Genomic DNA, 19243 nt, shown 5'->3' on the forward strand with positions numbered 1-19243 from the left:
AATATGTACAGCGGCAGGCCGTTATGGCTCCGGTTAGTCTTATGTGCCACACTTATCCATAGGTTGTGTCTGATATTGCAGATTAGTTTCATTCACTTGCATGTGGATTGGCTGCGATACCAAACACAGCCCACAGACAAGAGTAGCGTGGTTTCTGGAAAAAAAAAAAAAAAAAATCACATTTGATGTAAAAGTCTCGAATAATTTTTGGTCTCACAATGATTTCCTGTCGTTGTATAACATTCATTGTAGTGCATTGGTTGCAAAATGAAAGCATAATTTTTTTATATTGCTGGGATTATAACTTTTTTTTTTTTAATGAGAAAACTGTTCCCACTGTAGCAAAATCTCTGCATGTAAAAGACAAACGTTGTTCATCTCTAAACCTGGCCTGATTTACACCTCCAAAGATCAGTGAATTCCAATATTAGTGACTTGTACAAAGATTTTAATCATAAATATCTTTCAAGCAAATCACTGTGCAAATAAACACGCACTTAAAAACGCTTCCAGTCATATCCATAAAATATCAGTAATATAAAAATGTATAAAAATACAGTTTACAGCACATACAAAACCACCAAAATCATAACATCTGCAAAACCTTTACAAAACAGTCATTTAAAAAAACAAAAAACAACCCATTAAGGATTATATACAACTAGAAGGTGCATTGGCATTAAGGCTTGGATTTTAGGCCCACAGCTGTAATAAACACAGTAACATGAGAACAGTGTAACTGCCATAAATTAAATAAGTTAGTTCACATTTTTGCTTCAAATGCCCTTTGTCAAGGGCATACATTACTGTGTATTTAAAGCGCTCTTGAATAGTTCCATATCTTTTCTTTTATTTGAGCTGACTCGTCGACATTCATACGTGTCATGCTGTAAAGGAATATAACGATCCAGTAGTCCCAAGCCCTGCCCAGCAGGACTCATGAATAGTCTTGTCCAAGATGGTTTCAGCTTTCCTTTGTATCCAATGAAGGCAATGCTACCTAAAGAAAACATATATAGTACATGTAAGGTTATAAATGGGCCATTATACAAAAAAACTTAAAATAAAACAAACATGCGTCAAAGGGTTAATCCCAACTTATATAATAATGGCACATCCACAGGATATGCCATAAACGTGTGATAGATGTGGTCTGGAACCCGCACCTATATAGAGAACGGGGGTCACCCAAATGTTTCACATGGTGTGGCAGCCATAAATGCCCAATTTGGAAATCCCCCTTTAATTATTGCTTAAAAGCGCAGGTTGCTTGGTACATACACTTACAGTGAAGGAAATAAGTATTTGATCCCTTGCTGATTTTGTAAGTTTGCCCACTGTCAAAGTCATGAACAGTCTAGAATTTTTAGGCTAGGTTAATTTTACAAGTGAGAGATAGTTTATATAAAAAAAAACAGAAAATCACAGTCAAAATTATATATATTTATTTGCATTGTGCACAGAGAAATAAGTATTTGATCCCCTACCAACCATTAAGAGTTCAGCCTCCTCCAGACCAGTTACACGCTCCAAATCAACTTAGTGCCTGCATTAAAGACAGCTGTCTTACATGGTCACCTGTATAAAAGACTCCTCTCCACAGACTCAATTAATCAGTCTGACTCTTAACTTCTACAACATGGGCAAGACCAAAGAACTTCCTAAGGATGTCAGGGACAAGATCATAGACCTGCACAAGGCTGGAATGGGCTACAAAACCATAAGTAAGACGCTGGGTGAGAAGGAGACAACTGTTGGTGCAATAGTAAGAAAATGGTAGACATACAAAATGACTGTCAATCGACATCGATCTGGGGCTCCATGCTAAATCTCACCTTGTGGGGTATCCTTTATCCTGAGGAAGGGGAGAGCTCAGCCGAAAACTACACGGGGGGAACTTGTTAATGATCTCACGGCAGCTGGGACCACAATCACCAAGAAAACCATTGGTAACACATTACGCCGTAATGGATTAAAATCCTGCAGTGCCCGCAAGGTCCCCCTGCTCAAGAAGGCACATGTACAGGCCCGTCTGAAGTTTGCAAATGAACATCTGGATGATTCGGAGAGTGATTGGGAGAAGGTGCTGTGGTCAGATGAGACTAAAATTGAGCTCTTTGGCATTAACTCAACTCGCCGTGTTTGGAGGAAGAGAAATGCTGCCTATGACCCAAAGAACACCGTCCCCACTGTCAAGCATGGAGGTGGAAACATTATGTTTTGGGGGTGTTTCTCGGCTAAGGGCACAGGACTACTTCACCGCATCAATGGGAGAATGGATGGAGCCATGTACCGTCAAATCCTGAGTGACAACCTCCTTCCCTCCACCAGGACATTAAAAATGGCTCGTGGCTGGGTCTTCCAGCACGACAATGACCCGAAACATACAGCCAAGGCAACAAAGGAGTGGCTCAAAAAGAAGCACATTAAGGTCATGGAGTGGCCTAGCCAGTATCCAGACCTTAATCCCATCGAAAACTTATGGAGGGAGCTGAAGATCCGAGTTGCCAAGCGACAGCCTCGAAATCTTAATGATTTACAGATGATCTGCAAAGAGGAGTGGGCCAAAATTCCATCTAACATGTGTGCAAACCTCATCATCAACTACAAAAAACGTCTGACTGCTGTGCTTGCCAACAAGGGTTTTGCCACCAAGTATTAAGTCTTGTTTGCCAAAGGGATCAAATACTTATTTCTCTGTGCACAATGCAAATAAATATATATAATTTTGACAATGTGATTTTCTGTTTTTTTTTAAAAATATAATCTATCTCTCACTGGTAAAATTAACCTAGCCTAAAAATTCTAGACTGTTCATGTCTTTGACAGTGGGCAAACTTACAAAATCAGCAAGGGATCAAATACTTATTTCCTTCACTGTACATACACTTTTGCAACCAATTTTTTTTTTATTGCTCCAATACATAAAGTAAAAATGAGTCTTTGGAGTACAAATATTGTACTATTTTATGTATACAGCTCCTAAGCAGACCTATGCGTCTCCATGATGGATTACAAAACCTGATCCATAATTCTCCTTTCCATCTGCCCCCTACTTCTAACCTATTGAGTGAATACAAGTTGTTGGTAGCGATTTTATAAAGTCCCACAAAGACAACCCTTTTATAAATAGAATCCGACTAATCGTTGTGGATCCGGCTTCTCTAATCCCTGGCGGTCAGCTGTTATAGCCAGGGGAAGCGGTTTTTGCCTATATATTTCCCCGCTGCAGGGGAAATGTAGCATTACAAGCCAACCATACAAATGAATGTCTATGCATGTAATCCATAGAAGGGCTGTTCTAGCTCAGAGGACGGTCCTGAGCATATGAGTAAAGCAGCTATATTTAGTGTGTGTTATTACATGTAAGGCTTCGTTCACATCTACGTTGGGGTCCCGTTCTGACGTTTGCGTTAGAACGGGACCCTGAGCAGACACAAACGGACAGGAACGGAAACCAGGAGGTTTGATTTCAATGGTGACGGATCCGATGCCCATGGTTCCCGTTTGTGACTGTTGTGCACCGAATCCATTGTTTTGCCGGAAGCAATAGCATAGTCAACTACGCTATTGCTTCCAAGAAACGACGGATCCGGTGCACAACAGTCACAAACGGGAACCATGGGCACCGGATCCGTCACCATTGAAATCAATGGTGATGGAAACTGAAACCTCTGGTTTCCGTTCCTGTCCGTTTGTGTCTGCTAAGGGTCCCGTTCTGACGGAAACCTCAGACGAAACGTCAGAACGGGACCCCAACTCAGATGTGAACAGAGCCTTAACCCTTTTTCTGCCATGGGTCTTGCGTCAATTTTCACAATTTTGACATACACAAACAAAACTGGAATTAGAGCTGGACGATTATGACCGAATACAAAATCATGATTACGATTAATAAATGATTATTTGAGCCACACCCCTTTTTGCATGCTACGCCATTGAATTAATATTTATCCCCTGAGCCTGCTGTATAATACTGTATATAATAAACCCAGACACTGCCCTCACACAGTATATTGCCCCCATAGTGCTTCCCACAAAGTAATGTATTATGATATAATAACATTTTGGGGGAAAAAAATGCATAAAAATTTATGTTTGTGGGCTAAAATGTTGACGCAAGCAGAGCCTTAGGGCTCATTCAGATGAGCGTGTAAGTAGATAAGACCCCTTTCGTACACTCCTCTATTTAGGACAGATAGCACATATCTTCTTTCATTATTAAGAGGCGGTGATACCCCCCAACATGTTGTTAGTGACACCCCTTAGGTCACTGAAAGGCTGTACAGGGGTAGCGATCACAGTATCAGACTTACAACTTTCTTGCAGCTCCCCCCTCCCCTACACAGATACAGAGCCAGGAAGTAAAACTTTTATCCTGCTTCCCGGCTTCAAATAAGTGCTGCGGCCTACTGCCGTCATTTGAAAGCAAAGTTCTGGCTCTTATACTGTAGTTGCGGCAATCGTCAAATGTCATGGCGTATTACATATGCCTTTGGCAGTGAGATGGTTACTTCAAAAGATTACCTTGGACGTTATATAAACTGGCCGTTGTTGTCAATGATAATTTTCTAGTCAATAAACATTCTAATTACATTAATCCTGTATTTCAGTACTTCAAAATGGCTTCCAATACCCAAGAAATGTAGAACAACAGGAAATAGGAGAACTGCACTGAACTGAAGAGAAGAGCCCTGCACCAATACTGAACTTAAAAGCAATATATTGTCACCTTTATAAACCCAAGATAGAATGCGACATTGTTCTCAGCCATTTCTCGGTTTCAGCTGCACCTTGTAAGAAGTGGTTTAATAGTGTACATAAGTGTAGCATTTACATCCGCAGCTTACCTTTTTTCTGAAGAAACGCTGGTTTGGCTGTTCCAAGAGAGTAGAACTGTTGTGCAATTTGACCATAATCCAATATGTTTCCACGTGATGCAACGGCAACTATTGATCTAGCACATAAAATAAGCAGAAAACATTGAAAAAAATGACCAGCTTAAAATAATATTCACACACAAATAAATTATGAATTTAAAGTTGCTGTCCGCTTTGAACAACCTCTTTTTGTCAAGGGATCAGCTGTAATCTGTGAAGGAACCCTCTAGGAGTCAGCTCATTCTATTGACCCTATTTGGAGACCACCTTGGGACACCAATCTATGAGCTAGAGCGGAAAGCCTAAGTGACTCTCACAGATCTGGCCTGACTATGTATCACATGGACAGACAGTAATTTTAATGGTCGGCACTCAATACTACATTTTCCCTGCAATGCACACGGTATATGGACAGCCAGAGCTTTCACTAGCAATAAAGGCTGATCGCCAGAGGTTAGGCCACTTAATGCTGTGTTTTCTAGTCTTCGTTTGACGGATATACCTGGGTAAAGCTCCCGACATATATGTTAATTAGAGGCATGACGGGTGCCTAATAGAAGCATCCCTCAGCAGGGACTATAATGGTATCCATTTAACAGATGAATCATGAACTTTCATGACGTTATCATTAAACGGATACCATTATAGTCTATGGGTGATAGAGGACACAGTTTCCTATCCCTTAAACATATATTAATATATCCTATGGGTGACAAAGTCATTAAACGGATATGTCATGAAAAGCTGTTGAAAGGCCCACGACATATCTGTTTAATGGATGGATTTGATTTAGAGTTTCACCTACTTTAAAAAATAAATACATATATACCTTTGGGGGATTTTATTTTCTAAATAGTTTTCTAGTCGCTCAATATCTTCTTGTGGAAAATACAAGTCTTCTTTTACTGCTCCAGTGCAAGCGTCAATGACCACAACGAATAAACCAACTTCTTGGAAGGAATACTTGCTGCCATTAACCTGAAAACACATGAAGACAAGAGAAAGTTTGCCAACCATAATAGGAATACAAGCATTTTTCTCCCACATACTCTCATCCAAACCTATGATGACATTTCTTATAAAGACTCTTTAATCTTTCTGTAGAAAACTCAGAGCTAAAATGAAGCTAAAATTTCCTCACTGTTGAAGGAGCCTAAAATAGAGAAATCCCTGGATAGAACGACAGCCAAAAAGTTAAAGTCAATAAATAGCAGGTTCGCTAATATTTTACTTTCTATGTTCAAAGGACAATGTTCTTCTCAGTGCAGAACTAAATTGTGGCACTTTCACCATGTTCTGTTGTCTGTATTCTACGTATTTTATAGTCTCAAGGAACGTAGTAAAAGGCAGAGCGAATGAGAACTCTTTAAAGGGAACCGGTCATGCTGAACATACGGTCATAACTGCAGACAAGAAGTTGTAGAGTTAGAGGAGATGTGCAAATGGATAGTTTTGTGGGGAAAAAATTTAATATAACTTGTCATTTATTGAGGTAAATCCCTGCTCCTTCTTGGCTTAGTAGTCCAGTGGGCAGTCCTACTCAGGGACTAACAACTGTCAACCAAGGAGTAGAACCTCCCACTGGACTAATTTAGCAGTATCAATGAATCCGGAATCTTTCCCACAAAATCATATATCAACCTGCTCAGCTCGTCTGACTTTATAATATGCTACAGGTAGAGCAGAATGTTTAACATGACCAGCTCGCTTTATCATCCAAGCCTGTGTAAAGTAATAATTACTACTCAAAAATAGGTATAAAAAAAGTCTGGAACTGTTAAAATTCAGACACGGCACTGCACCTGAACAGAGTTTCTTTCGGCAATATAATTATACATGGACCCAGATGATCTAGTTGCCCATGGGGTGCTCATCGACCAGAACAGCACAAATTCTTAAATCTTCAAAAAGGTAGACAATATCGAGGCACTCACTGACTTTGGCAAAAACGTATTTTATTCAACGATCATGGTCTGTTAGATGTGGAACAAGCCTACAGCCCTTTCAAGTGGTCCCACGCGTTTTCAAAGCCCTGAGAAAGCGTGAGACCATGCAAAACGGGTGTAGGATTGTTCCACATCGAACAGACCATGATCATTGAATCGTTTGCCAAACTCGATGAGTGCCTCGATATTTTCTACCTTGAAGAAATAATGATCACATTGTTCTTCTGAGTAATAGATGCTAAAGAAAGGCACGAATATTAAATAAAACATTGGGCCTTCTTTTTTTATTATTAAACAAAACATTACATATTGGGAAAGAATCTTTTTAAAAGGTAACTTTTTAAAATTAATCTCAATATTCTAGAATGTTTATTTTTCATAGCCCAGGTGTTTACTTACTGAAATAAAAGACTCAGCCGCCCCTTGTAGGATTTCTTCTTTACTAAGTGATTGAATTTCCACAGGGAGGTAGATATTATGAGGATCGCTGGTAAAGACAGCCTACAATCAGAACATGAAATATACAATATCAATTATACATTGCAATACAAACATATTGAAGTTCTTATAAATTGTGCAAACAAATTCAAGAAATATGTGCACAGAATTTTTCATTCACTTAGGCCTGGTTCACATTACGTTTTTGCTCTATCTTTAGAGTATACGTCCGGTAAGCTCACGACGTACACGCTAAACGTGTCCATAGGACTTCATTAGCCCAATAGAGGCCAAAAGAGTGTCCTTTTGGCCACCTTTGGGCTGGTGTACGTCAGTATACCTTTTCTTTGGAGGATGGAATAAACGTAGTAGACTACGTATTCCATCCCAAGGGATTCTGGTATATGTTTTTGTTAACATGGGAGCCCACGTGTGACGGGTGTCACTGTATGGCGTCAGAGGTGTACATTAAACAAACACCTTGGCAAGCTTCCCAAGGTCCGAAATCCCTGGCCAGAGCATCGGTATAACTCTGGGTCGAGGACTGAAGGAGCCCCTGACGTCACTTTCCATATATGGTCAGTGATTTTAGAGGCTTTCAACAACGTAGTCCCTGGCCAGAATATCGGTAGCGCTCATCACTTTCCATATATAGACAGTAACATCACGGGCTTCCCCAGGCACCGTTCTTTAAGTAGCGCTTTACCTGGGGAGTTCGGCCGACGTATCCCACTATAAACACTGTATACGGTGCTACTTTCCATTGGAGGTATGCGTTGGGATGTATACCTCCGACAGAAGGGTAAAAACGCAATGTGAACTAGGCCTTAGTTTGTTCATTAGTCGTTGGGAGCCATCACATTCAGGCTGGATCTCCAGTAAACTTGGAAACATATGCATATAGACTAACTTCCATTAGGGAATATTCACATTTGGCAGATTTGTTGCAGACATTTTAGGGATGGTCTTATACTTCTGAATGGAACTTGCAGGATTCCATGTGCTTGCTGCAGAAACAACCCTATTCAGATGAATGGAACAGATTTTCAGTCACAGAAATCTCTGAAACAAAATCTGCCACGTGTAAATATATCCTTAGTTTACTCATATTTATCAATTTTGTTTGCACCTAAATGGACATAATTGTTTAGATTCAAAACTTATATAATGTGAAAAACAATACGACATTGCACCTTGCTACCAAAACAACAAAGTGTTTCGACTTGGAAAACGCAGAGTATTCAATAGCCGAGAAGAGACGGAGATGAAATAGAAAAGAAACATTTTATTTGCTCCTTACGAAGTTCAGCTTGTGTGCAGTTACTACACTTCAGGAACACTGGTGCCACACTTAGCAATGCCTTCATTTATGCTCTCCCACAAGACGGGATGTCTTCAGATCCGCCATTCATGTGTGGTGTGTGGCTGAAAATTAAACTGATGTTTGGTAGTCCAGCCAAAACTACAAATACCTCAATACAGAGCGTGTGTTGAACAGAAGGCCAATTACATAACCAGCACCTTTGGAACGGACCTAGTGATTTAATACACTTGGTATATTGGAGGTTTTATAAATGTGCATAAAAACTTAACATGTTCCTTTCTGTCCCTACAGGAACCACTTAGTGTAGGTGATGATACTTTGGCTCTTGAAAGTTTGATATGTAACATTTGCATCCAGATGAAAGGTACGGTTTTTTCTCTTTTTTCAAATTTTCATTTAAAGCAGGATGAAACCGGACACAAAAATGATCCAGGCTGCTTTTTTTCTGTCTTGTTGAAGAACAGGATCCAGACTCAAAGTCAATGGCAACAGGATGGGTATCCTGTTTTAAAAAGGTAACTTTTTTTCTAATCTTGGAAAAAACAAACAAAAAAAAACAAAACAACAACAGTACCTCTCAACAGAGTGCAGAAAATGTGGTGTAGACCCAGCCTTAGAATTTCCCATTCAATCTATCAAAGACACGCATTTCCCAGTAAACATCTGGAGGTGAACCTCGTAAATTTGAATGTCACGGCAGAACGTTTTTAATGAGTTTTAAAGTTGGTTATTGGTTAAGCTTTACTAAGAAACTTTGCTCATAAAACGCAAAAGGTGGTGTTCAGCTATTTCACTAGAGAACCTATTCATCCCTATAATACTTGTGAATAGGACCTAGTCTTCTATAGAGGAGAAATCAGAGACATTTCTGTAGTCCTGGATTGCTGAAGAAGTCTTTTGTAATTGAATTGATCACATTAACGCTTCTGTTGGCTGATCTTTCAGTTAGGCCATATGTACATTGCTGCATTACAGATTTTATATGAAGATATACAGAGGTTATTTCTGCTGAATTCTATACAAAGACACACAAATAAAAAAAAATAAAACATCTGGCCTTCTCCATTGTATGCAATATTACAGAGGTATTCTCCACTACACGCATTGCTTCTAGGGGAGAATATATCCAAAATATGGCATCCAATGGAGCATCATACGGAGGCAACCGGAGTACCTGCAACGCCATAGAACAGATAATAGCATACATGGTCCTAAAAGGACTAAACGTGGTGAAAGGTTTACTCTTGTCTCCATGTACCAGAGTGTCTTTATAACAGGAATGAGTACCAGGAAATTAATCTCTCATATAAAAATTTGTTCAGGCTGCACTGTTTTCGTAATAAATGTATTCAGTACCTGAGACGCTCCACAGTTTGTACAAGTTCCACTTGATTTAGCTGGCATTGGTTTTGTAGCTGAAGGTGCTTTGGCATATTTGGGGTATGCTTTGGCCATGCAGTTGCTAGTTGCTTTGGATCGAATTGTGGCATTGATCAGAACTCTTTCACATCCCTGAGAAGAGCAATAGCTGTTGCTGTCACGGTTGTGTTTTGCTTGGAGAAAGAGGAAAAGTAATCTAAAATGGATTAAAAAAAAAATGCAATTAGAATTGTAGTCCTTAAATATATTTAAGTGGTCCTCTTAACGTCAGCACACATCATCTCGGTAGCTGCACTATTATGACTCCCATTTCAGAGTTAACCTTTTAAAGTATGAATAATTTTTGGAAATAGTGAACTTTACTGAAGTCGACCACACACATTAGATTGCTGTCGGCAGAAACGGTTTTAGGTTACCTTCCCGAGCGCACTATAATTATCACTGCCACCACTTGAAGGCCAGGTCCACACGTACCGGGAAAAATCCGCTGCGCATTTTGCCGCAAATCTGCATGTGTTGCATGAGGACTGTGCTGCGGATACACAGCGGCCTTCACCCTATACATTGAAGGACTGAAATCCGCTTTGAAAATACACAATAGAATAAACCTGCTGTGAATGAAAAAATCCACAGCATGCTCCTTTTTTCCCGCTACCTGTGGATTTGTTCTGCTACATGTGGGTCAAGTTTTCTGTTGGCTCTACAGTAGGGATGGTCCGTACCAAAATGGGCAGGGTGCAGCTGCGTTGGGGGAAGAGATGGCTAGAAGGTTGGAGGAGTGTTTAAACTAGGGAATGGGGAGGGGGCAATTACTGTATAGAAGGGGAGGACAATTACCTTTCACAACTGGTTCAGGATCCAACAAGGAGGGGGGCACTTCTAGACTTAATTTTAACCAATAGGCCGGACAGGATATCAAAAGTACAGGTTAGGGTCACCTAGGTAATAGTGACCACAACATAATACGTTTTCATATATCCTTTAATAAGATTTTTGGTAGAGTACGTACAAAAACACCAAACTTCACAAAGGCCAATTTTCATGGGATAAGGGATGACCTTCAGGTCATAAACTGGAACAAAAAAAAAATACACAAACTAAAACAGGACATTTTTAAAAGCTTCTTAAGGGGTTAAGGCAGGGGTGGGCAAACTTTTTGACTCGCGGGCCACAATGGGTTCTAAAATTTGACAGAGGGGCCGGGCCAGGAGCATTTGGAGGGAGTGTTTGGGCCGGATATACTAAAGCATTAAATGTAGTGTGTGCAAACCTCATAGCACAGTAAGAACACTACAACCCAATTTATTAACTGTCTTTCAAATGTGAAAAATAGCCCTTATCAGTTAATAAATTTGTCTCAAGGAATATGCAAGATATGGCATTTACATACTATTTCGCAGATACTGGGAGGAGGAAATGTAAATAGATTAAAATAACATACGCACTGTGATTTATCAAGAAAAAAGTTCTGTTGACTCTGTAAATTAGCTGCCAACCTCTGAGCAGTAGCCGCCCGTTCTTGTGTTGACTGCTTGCTAGCATAGTTTGCATGCTTCGTGGCAAAGTGACGGCTGATATTGTACTCTTTGAAAACCGAAGGGCTTAATGGTGACGTGAAACAAAGTGAAAATTAAAGTGAAATAAAGAGAAATACGCGCCACATTAACCCCTTAATGACCGGGCCATTTTGCACGTTAATGACCAAGGATTATTTTTTGTTTTTTCATGGTCGCATTCCAAGACTCGTAACTTTTTTTTTATTACGTCGACATAGCCGTATAAGGGCTTGTTTTTTGCGGGACGAGTTGTATTTTGTAATTGCACCATTTTTAGATGCTTACAATATATTGATTAACTTTTATTAACTTTATTTTAGGAGAGAATTGAAAATAAGCAGCTATTCCAGCATTAATTTTCACGTTATAAATTTACGCCATTTACTATGCAGCGTGAATAACATGTTACCTTTATTCTACGGGTCGGCACGATTACGAGGATACCAAATATGTAAAGGTTTTATATTTTTTCCTATGTTTGCACAATAAAAACCATTTTAGAAAAAAATTACTTGTTTTTGCATCGCCGCGTTCCAAGAGGCGTAATTTTTTTATTTTTCCGTCGATGTGACCGTATGTGGGCTTGATTTTTGCGGGCCAATGCGTAGTTTTCATTAGTACTATTTTGGGGTACATAGGACTTATAGATTAACTTTTATTTTATTTTTTATGGGGGGAATGGGAGAAAAGAGAGAATTTTGCCGTTGTTTTTTGGACGCCGTTCATCCGGCGGTTTAATTAATGTGTTCATTTTATTGGTCAAGTTGTTACGATCGCGGGGATACCATATATGTGTATGTGTGATTTGTTTTGACACTTTTACTGAATAAAACCACTTTTTGGGCAAAAAAAGTAGTTTTATTTGATTTTGACTAATTATTTTATTTTTTTTCAACAAACTTTATTTAACTGATTGACATTTTTTTTTAAGTCCCACCAGGGGACTTCACTATGCGATGTGCCGATCGCATATATAATGCTTTGGTATACTTAGTATACCAAAGCATTATTGCCTGTCAGTGTAAAACTGACAGGCAACCTGTTAGGTCATGCCTCCGGCATCGCCAAACAGGCAGTTGCGGAAGACAGACCTGGGGGTCTTTGTTAGACCCCCGGCTGTCATGGAAACCCGACGGCGACCCGCGATTTGTTTGCGGGGGCGCCGATCGGGTGACAGAGAGAGCTCCCTCCCTGTCAAACACATTAGATGCCGCTGTCACTATTGACAGCGGCATTTAATGGGTTAAACTGCCGGAATCGGAGCGCGCTTCGATTCCGGCAGTTGCAGCAGGAGCCAGGCTGTGTATAACAGCCGTGCTCCTGCCGCTGATCGCATGGGTACGCTGTCAGTACCCGCGCGATCACAGGACGGATATATCCGTCCTCCTGCGCGAACTAGCAGCTGCAGAGGACGGATATATCCGTCCTTCGGCGTTAAGGACAACGGTCAATGTGTTTTGAGTGCGCCATCTATTGGGAAAACGTGGGCATTGCAGGGAAAGGGGAAAAAAAAAGGAGGTTTTTACTATGATTTGGACAAGTTCGGCGGGCCGGATTAAAAAGCCTAACGGGCCGTATGTGGCCCGCGGGCCGTAGTTTGCCCATGTCTGGGTTAAGGACATGGAGTAGTTTTCACGTTCAGGACGCAGCCCCATTTTTCAAATCTGACATGTGTCACTTTATGTGGTAATAACTTCGGAATGCTTTTACTTATCCAAGCGATTCTGAGATTGTTTTCTCGTGACACATTATACTTTAAGTTAGTAGTAAAAATCCGTTTTTTGTACATCCTTTTATTTTTCTAGGACGTTACAAGGCTTAAAACTTTAGCAGAAATTTCTCACATTTTCAAGAAAATTTCAAAAGGCTATTTTTACAGGGATGAGTTCGGTTGTGAAGTGGTTTTGAGGGGCCAATACAATGTAAACCCCCAATAAGTCACCCCATTTTAAAAACTGAACCCCTCAAAGTATTCAAAACAGCATTTTGAAAGTTTATTAACCCTTTAGGCGTTTCACAAGAATTACAGCAAAGTAGAGGTGAAATTTACAATTTACAATTTTTTGCAGAAATTAATTTTGAATCCTTTTTTTTTTTGTAACACAGAAGGTTTTACCAAAAACGCAACTCAATATTTATTGCCCGGATTCTGTAGTTTTTAGAAATATCCCACATGTGGCCCTAGTGTGATAATTCACTGAAACACAGACCTCCGAAGCAGAGGAGCACCTAGAGGATTTTGGGGCATCCTTTTTATTAGAATAGATTTTAGATACCATGTCTGGTTTAAAGAAGTCTTGTGATGCCAAAACAGTGGAAACACCCCCAAAAAGATACCATTTGGCAAACTACACCCCTCAAGGAATTTATCAAGGGGTATAGTGGGCATTTTGACCCCACTTTTTTTTTTGCTGAATGTAGTGGAATGAAGCCGTGAAAATGAAAATCTAATTAACGAAGACATTTTCTATTTTTACAAGGCATAAAGGAGAAAAAGCACCCCAACATTTGAAAAGCAATTTATCCAGATTACGGCAATACTCCATATGTGGTAATAAACTGCTGTTTGGACACATGGGAGAGCTCAGAAAGGAAGGGGAACCATTTGGCTTTTTTAGCTCAAGTTTTGCAGCAATGATTTTCGGGTGCCACGTCGCATTAGCAAAGTCCCTGCGGGACCAAATCAGTGGAAACCCCCAAAAGTGACCCCATTTGGGAAACTACACCCCTCAAGGAATTTATTGAGGGGTATAGTGAGCATTTTGACCCCACATGTTTTTTGCTGACTTTAGTGGAATTAGGCCGTGAAAATGAAAATCTACATTTTTTCTAATAAAAAGTTGAAATTTGTAATTTTTACAAGGAATAAAAGGAGAAAAAGCACCCCAACATTTGAAAAGCAATTTCTCCCGATTACGGCAAAACCCCATAAGTGGTCATAAACTGCTGTTTGGACACACAGCAGGGATCAAAACGGAAGGATCACCATTTGGAGCTCAAATTTAGCTGGAATGGTTTTTGGGTGCCTAGTCACATTTGCAAAGTGCCTGCGGGACCAAATCAGTAGGAACCCCCAAAAGTGACCCCATTTGGGAAAATACCCCTAGATAGATTCCTTAACCCCTTAAGGACGCAGCCTAGTTTTGGCCTTAAGGCTCAGAGCCCATTTTTCAAATCTGACATATTTCACTTTATGTGGTAATAACGTCGGAATGCTTAAACCTATCCAAGCGATTCTGAGATTGTTTTCTCGTGACACTTTGGGCTTCATGTTCGTGGTAAAATTTGGTCGATATATTCAGTCTTTATTTGTGAAAAATTGCAAAATTTAGAGAAAATTTACAAAAAATAGCATTTTTCAGAATTTAAATGCATCTGCTTGTAAAACAGACGGTTATACCACCCAAAATAGTTACTAGTTCACATTTCCCATATGTCTACTTTAGATTGGCATCGTTTTTTGAACATTATTTTATTTTTCTTGGACGTTACAAGGTTTAGAACATAAACAGCAATTTCTCATATTCTTAAGAAAATTTCAAAAGCCTTTTTTTGAAGGTGCCAGTTCAGTTCTGAAGTGGATTTGAGGGGCCTATGTATTAGAAACCCCCATAAAACACCCCATTTTAAAAACTAGACCCCTCAAAGTATTCAAAACAGCATATAGAAAGTTTTTTTAACCCTTCAGGCATTTCACAGGAATTAAAGCAAAGTGGAAATGAAATTTGCAAATTTCATTTTTTCTGCTGAATTTCAATTTTATTCAATTTTTTTTTAGTAACAGAGAAGGTTTTACCAGAGAAACACTACTAAATATGTATTGTCCAGATTCTGCAGTTTTTAGAAATGTCCCACATGTGGCCCTACTGCGCTCGTGGACTAAAACACAAGCCCTAGAAGCAAAGAAGCACCTAGTGCATTTTGAGGCCTCTTTTTTATTAGAATATATTTTAGGCAGCATGCCAGGTTTGAAGAGGCGTTGAGGTATCAAAACAATGGAAACCCACCAGAAGTGACCCCATTTTGGAAATTACACCCCTCAAGGAATTCATTTATGGTTTTTGTTATCATTTTGACCGCACAGTTTTTTCACAGCACCTATTTGAATTGGGCTGTGAAATGAAAAAAATGATATTTTTTCCAATAAAATGTCATTTTTGATCAAATTTTCTTATTTTCACAGGGAACAACATACCCCATTTTGTTGCCCAATTTGTCCTTAGTGCGGCAATACCCCATTTGTGGTGATAAACTGCCGTTTGGGCCCATGGGAGGGCTCAGAAGGAAAGGAGCGCTATGTGTTTGTTGGAGTCCAGATTTTGCTGGATTGGTTTTCGGGTGCCATGTTGCATTTGCAGAGCCCCAGAGGTATCAAAGCAATGGAAACCCACCAGAATTGACCCCAGTTTGGAAACTACACCCCTCAAGGAATTCATTTATGGTTTTTGTTATCATTTTGACCGCACAGTTTTTTCACAGCACCTATTTGAATTGGGCTGTGAAATGAAAAAAATGATATTTTTTCCAATAAGATGTCATTTTTGATCAAAATTTCTTATTTTCACAAGGAACAACATACCCCATTTTGTTGCCCAATTTGTCCTTAGTGCGGCAATACCCCATTTGTGGTGATAAACTGCCCTTTGGGCCCATGGGAGGGCTCAGAAGGAAAGGACCACCATTTGGCCTACTGGAGCTTTTCTGGTGCTAAGTCATGTGTGCAGAAGCCCCTGAGGTACCAGTACAGTTGAAACCCACGAGAAGTGACCCCATTTTAAAAACTACACCCCTTAAGACATTCATCTAGAGGTGTAGTGAGCATTTTGACCCCACAGGTACTGTGTAAAAGATAATGCGCAGCAGATGGTGCAGTGTGAGATTTGCAATTTTATATATGTATATGCCATTTCAGTGTCCAATATAGTGTGCCCAGCATGCGCCACCGGAGATATACACCCCTTAAATTGTAATGTCGGTTCTCCTGGGTACGACAATACCCTACATGTGGCTGTTATCAGCTGCCTGTGCATACGGCAGGGCTCAGAAGGGAAAGATGAGGGGGGTAAGCTGTGCGGAGTGCATCAGGGTAAATTAAAAATCAAGGGATGTATGATACATTTTAAAACAATCTTTTATACAGAGCCCTGGTTTTTCGGGACACGTGTCACATTGGTATATTGTGTTCTTCCTTATCCCCCTCTTATAGCAGACTCTGCACCTCTTTTGACTCTTTCCCTTTCCACCGGTTTGGGGACCTTCTCCTGGAAAGTGTTGCCCTGGTACGATGCGTGTGGCCTCGCTTCCAGAAGTACTGGGTGCCCCCCCTTCCTGGTCCCTAAAGATTAGATCTTGAAATTCCAGGAAAGTTCCCCTCTGGCCTGCACATCGACGTAGCACGTACGCATTGTACAAAGCCATCTGTATGATGTGCCCGGCCAGCTTCTTATACCACACCGCATGGCGCTGTAGGGCTTCAGGACTTGATTTGACAAGTCCATCCCTCCCATGTACCTATTGTAGTCCAGGATGCAGTCTGGTTTGGGGGTGGCCTTTCCTTCATATATCCTAAACCTGTAGGTATACCCTGATGCACTCTCGCACAGCTTATACATCTTCACGCCATACCTTGCCCTCTTACCTGGCAGGTACTGGCGGAATTGAACCCTCCCTTTAAAATGTACCAGGGACTCATCAATAGAAAAACACTTCTCGGGGGTGTATGCTTGGGAAAACCGGGCACTGGAACGGTCTAATAGGGGTCTCCGTTTATACAAACGGTCAAAACTGGGGTCATCTCGGAGTGGGCACGGCTCATTATCAGTATAATGTAAGAAGCGAAGTATTGCCTCATTTATTTATTTTTTTAGGTTCCAGTTCATTTCTGAAGTTGCTTTGAGGGGCCCATATATTAGAAACCCCTATCAAACACCCCATTTTAGAAACTAGACCCCTCAAAGTATTCACAACAGCATTTAGAAAGTTTATGAACCCTTTAGGTGTTTCACAGAAATTTAGAGCAAAGTAGAGGTGAAATTTACTCTTTTTATACCATTTTTTTTATAACACAAAAGGATTTATCAGAGAAACGCAACTCAATACTTATTGCCCAGATTCTGCAGTTTAGAGAAATATCCCACATGTGGCCCTCGGGCGGTAATGGACTGAAGCACCGGCCTCCGAAGCAAAGGAGCACCTAGCGGATTTTGAGCCCTCTTTTTTATTAGGCACCATGTCCGGTTTGAAGAAGTCTTGTGGTGCCAAAACATTGGAAACCCCCCAAAAGTGACCCCAATTTGGAAACTAGACCCCTTGAGGAATCCATTGTAGTTTTCATGGGGTGCATGCAGCTTTTTGATCAGTTTTTATTCCATTTTTAGGTGGCGTGGTGACTAATAAACAGCAATTCTACTATTGTTTTTGTATACTTTTTTTTTTACAGCGTTCACCGTGCGCTATAAATGACACATTCACTTCATTCTGCGGGGCGATACGATCACGGCGATACCAGATGTTTATAGTTTTTTTTTATGTCTTATGGCGTTTGCACAATAAAATACGTTTTGTAAACAATCATTCACTTTTTGTGTTACCTTATTCTAAGAGCCAGAACGTTTTTATTTTTCAATCAATAAAGGCGTGCGAGGACTTATTTTTTGCGTAACGAACTGTAGTTTCCATCAGTACCATTTTTAGGTACATGCGACTTTTTGATCTCTTTTTATTCCATTTTTTGGGAGGTGAAGTGACCAAACAATTGTGATTGTGGTACGGTTTATTAATATTTTTTTTTACGGCGTTCACCGTGCGGGATAAATAACAAAATAATTTTGTAGCTCAGGCCGTTACGGACGCGGCGATACCAATTATGTATAGTTTGTTTGTTTATATATTTTTATTAATAATAAAGGACTGATAAGGGAAAAAGTGGGACTTTTACTTTTATTACTTTTAAAACTTTTATTTTCTTATTTTTACACATCTTTTTTTAACTTTTTTTTAACTTTATTACTTTGTCCCACTAGGGGACATGAGGGCAGGAGGCCCTGATCGCTATTCTAATACACTGCACTACATGCGTAGTGCAGTGTATTAGAACTGTCAGCTACTCACTGACAGCAAGCATAGTGGGTCCGGACGTTGTCAGGACCCACTAGGCTTCCGTCTATGGCATAGCCGGACGCCATTGTTTGGTGTCCGGTTGCCATAGTCACCATCGCCGGCCGCTATCGCGTAGCAGGCCGGCGATGGCAGCTTAACCCCTAAAAAGCCGCGATCTCTATAGAACGCGGCTTTTAAGGGGTTAATCAGCGGGGACACAGCGATCGGTCCCCGCTGTAGGAGCTGTGACAGCTGCTGAACAAGACAGCAGTGTCACAGCTCCTGTATGTGTCGGGAGGACGGCCGAAACGGCCGTTACTCCCGAGACGTACTATTACGGCATGGAGCGCGAACGATACAGCTGCCATGAAGTAATAGTACGTCAAGGAGCGGGAAGGGGTTAAGGGGTGTATAGTAAGCATTTAGAGCCCACTGGTCTTTTGCAGAATTTATTCGAATTAGGCCATAAAAATGAGTATCAACATTTTTTCCGCTAAAAAGTTGTATTTTTTCATTTTCACAAGGGACAAAGAGGAAAAAGCACCCCAACATTTATAAAGCAATTTCTCCCGAGTTCAGCAATACCCCGTAAGTGATCATAAACTGCTGTTTGGACACACG

General features: G+C 40.4%; 1 protein-coding gene across 3 annotated transcripts in view; it reads right to left on the reverse strand.

Annotated features, from left to right (window-relative positions):
• Positions 1 to 463: 463 nt before the first annotated feature.
• The window catches only part of CEMIP2 (cell migration inducing hyaluronidase 2), a 130664-nt gene continuing 111884 nt past the window's right edge, over positions 464 to 19243 (reverse strand). For all 3 annotated transcript variants that reach the window (XM_075828046.1, XM_075828030.1, XM_075828039.1), the window contains 5 exons: positions 9945 to 10164; positions 7226 to 7327; positions 5710 to 5858; positions 4851 to 4957; positions 464 to 1000 (listed from right to left, as the gene is read on the reverse strand). In XM_075828046.1, coding sequence (XP_075684161.1) covers positions 804 to 1000; positions 4851 to 4957; positions 5710 to 5858; positions 7226 to 7327; positions 9945 to 10164 — 775 coding nt within the window. In that variant the 3' untranslated portion in view covers positions 464 to 803. The remainder of the gene's footprint in view (positions 1001 to 4850; positions 4958 to 5709; positions 5859 to 7225; positions 7328 to 9944; positions 10165 to 19243) is intronic.

The sequence above is a fragment of the Rhinoderma darwinii genome, chromosome 1 (genome assembly GCF_050947455.1).
Source record: "Rhinoderma darwinii isolate aRhiDar2 chromosome 1, aRhiDar2.hap1, whole genome shotgun sequence".
Taxonomy (NCBI): Eukaryota; Metazoa; Chordata; class Amphibia; order Anura; family Rhinodermatidae; genus Rhinoderma; species Rhinoderma darwinii.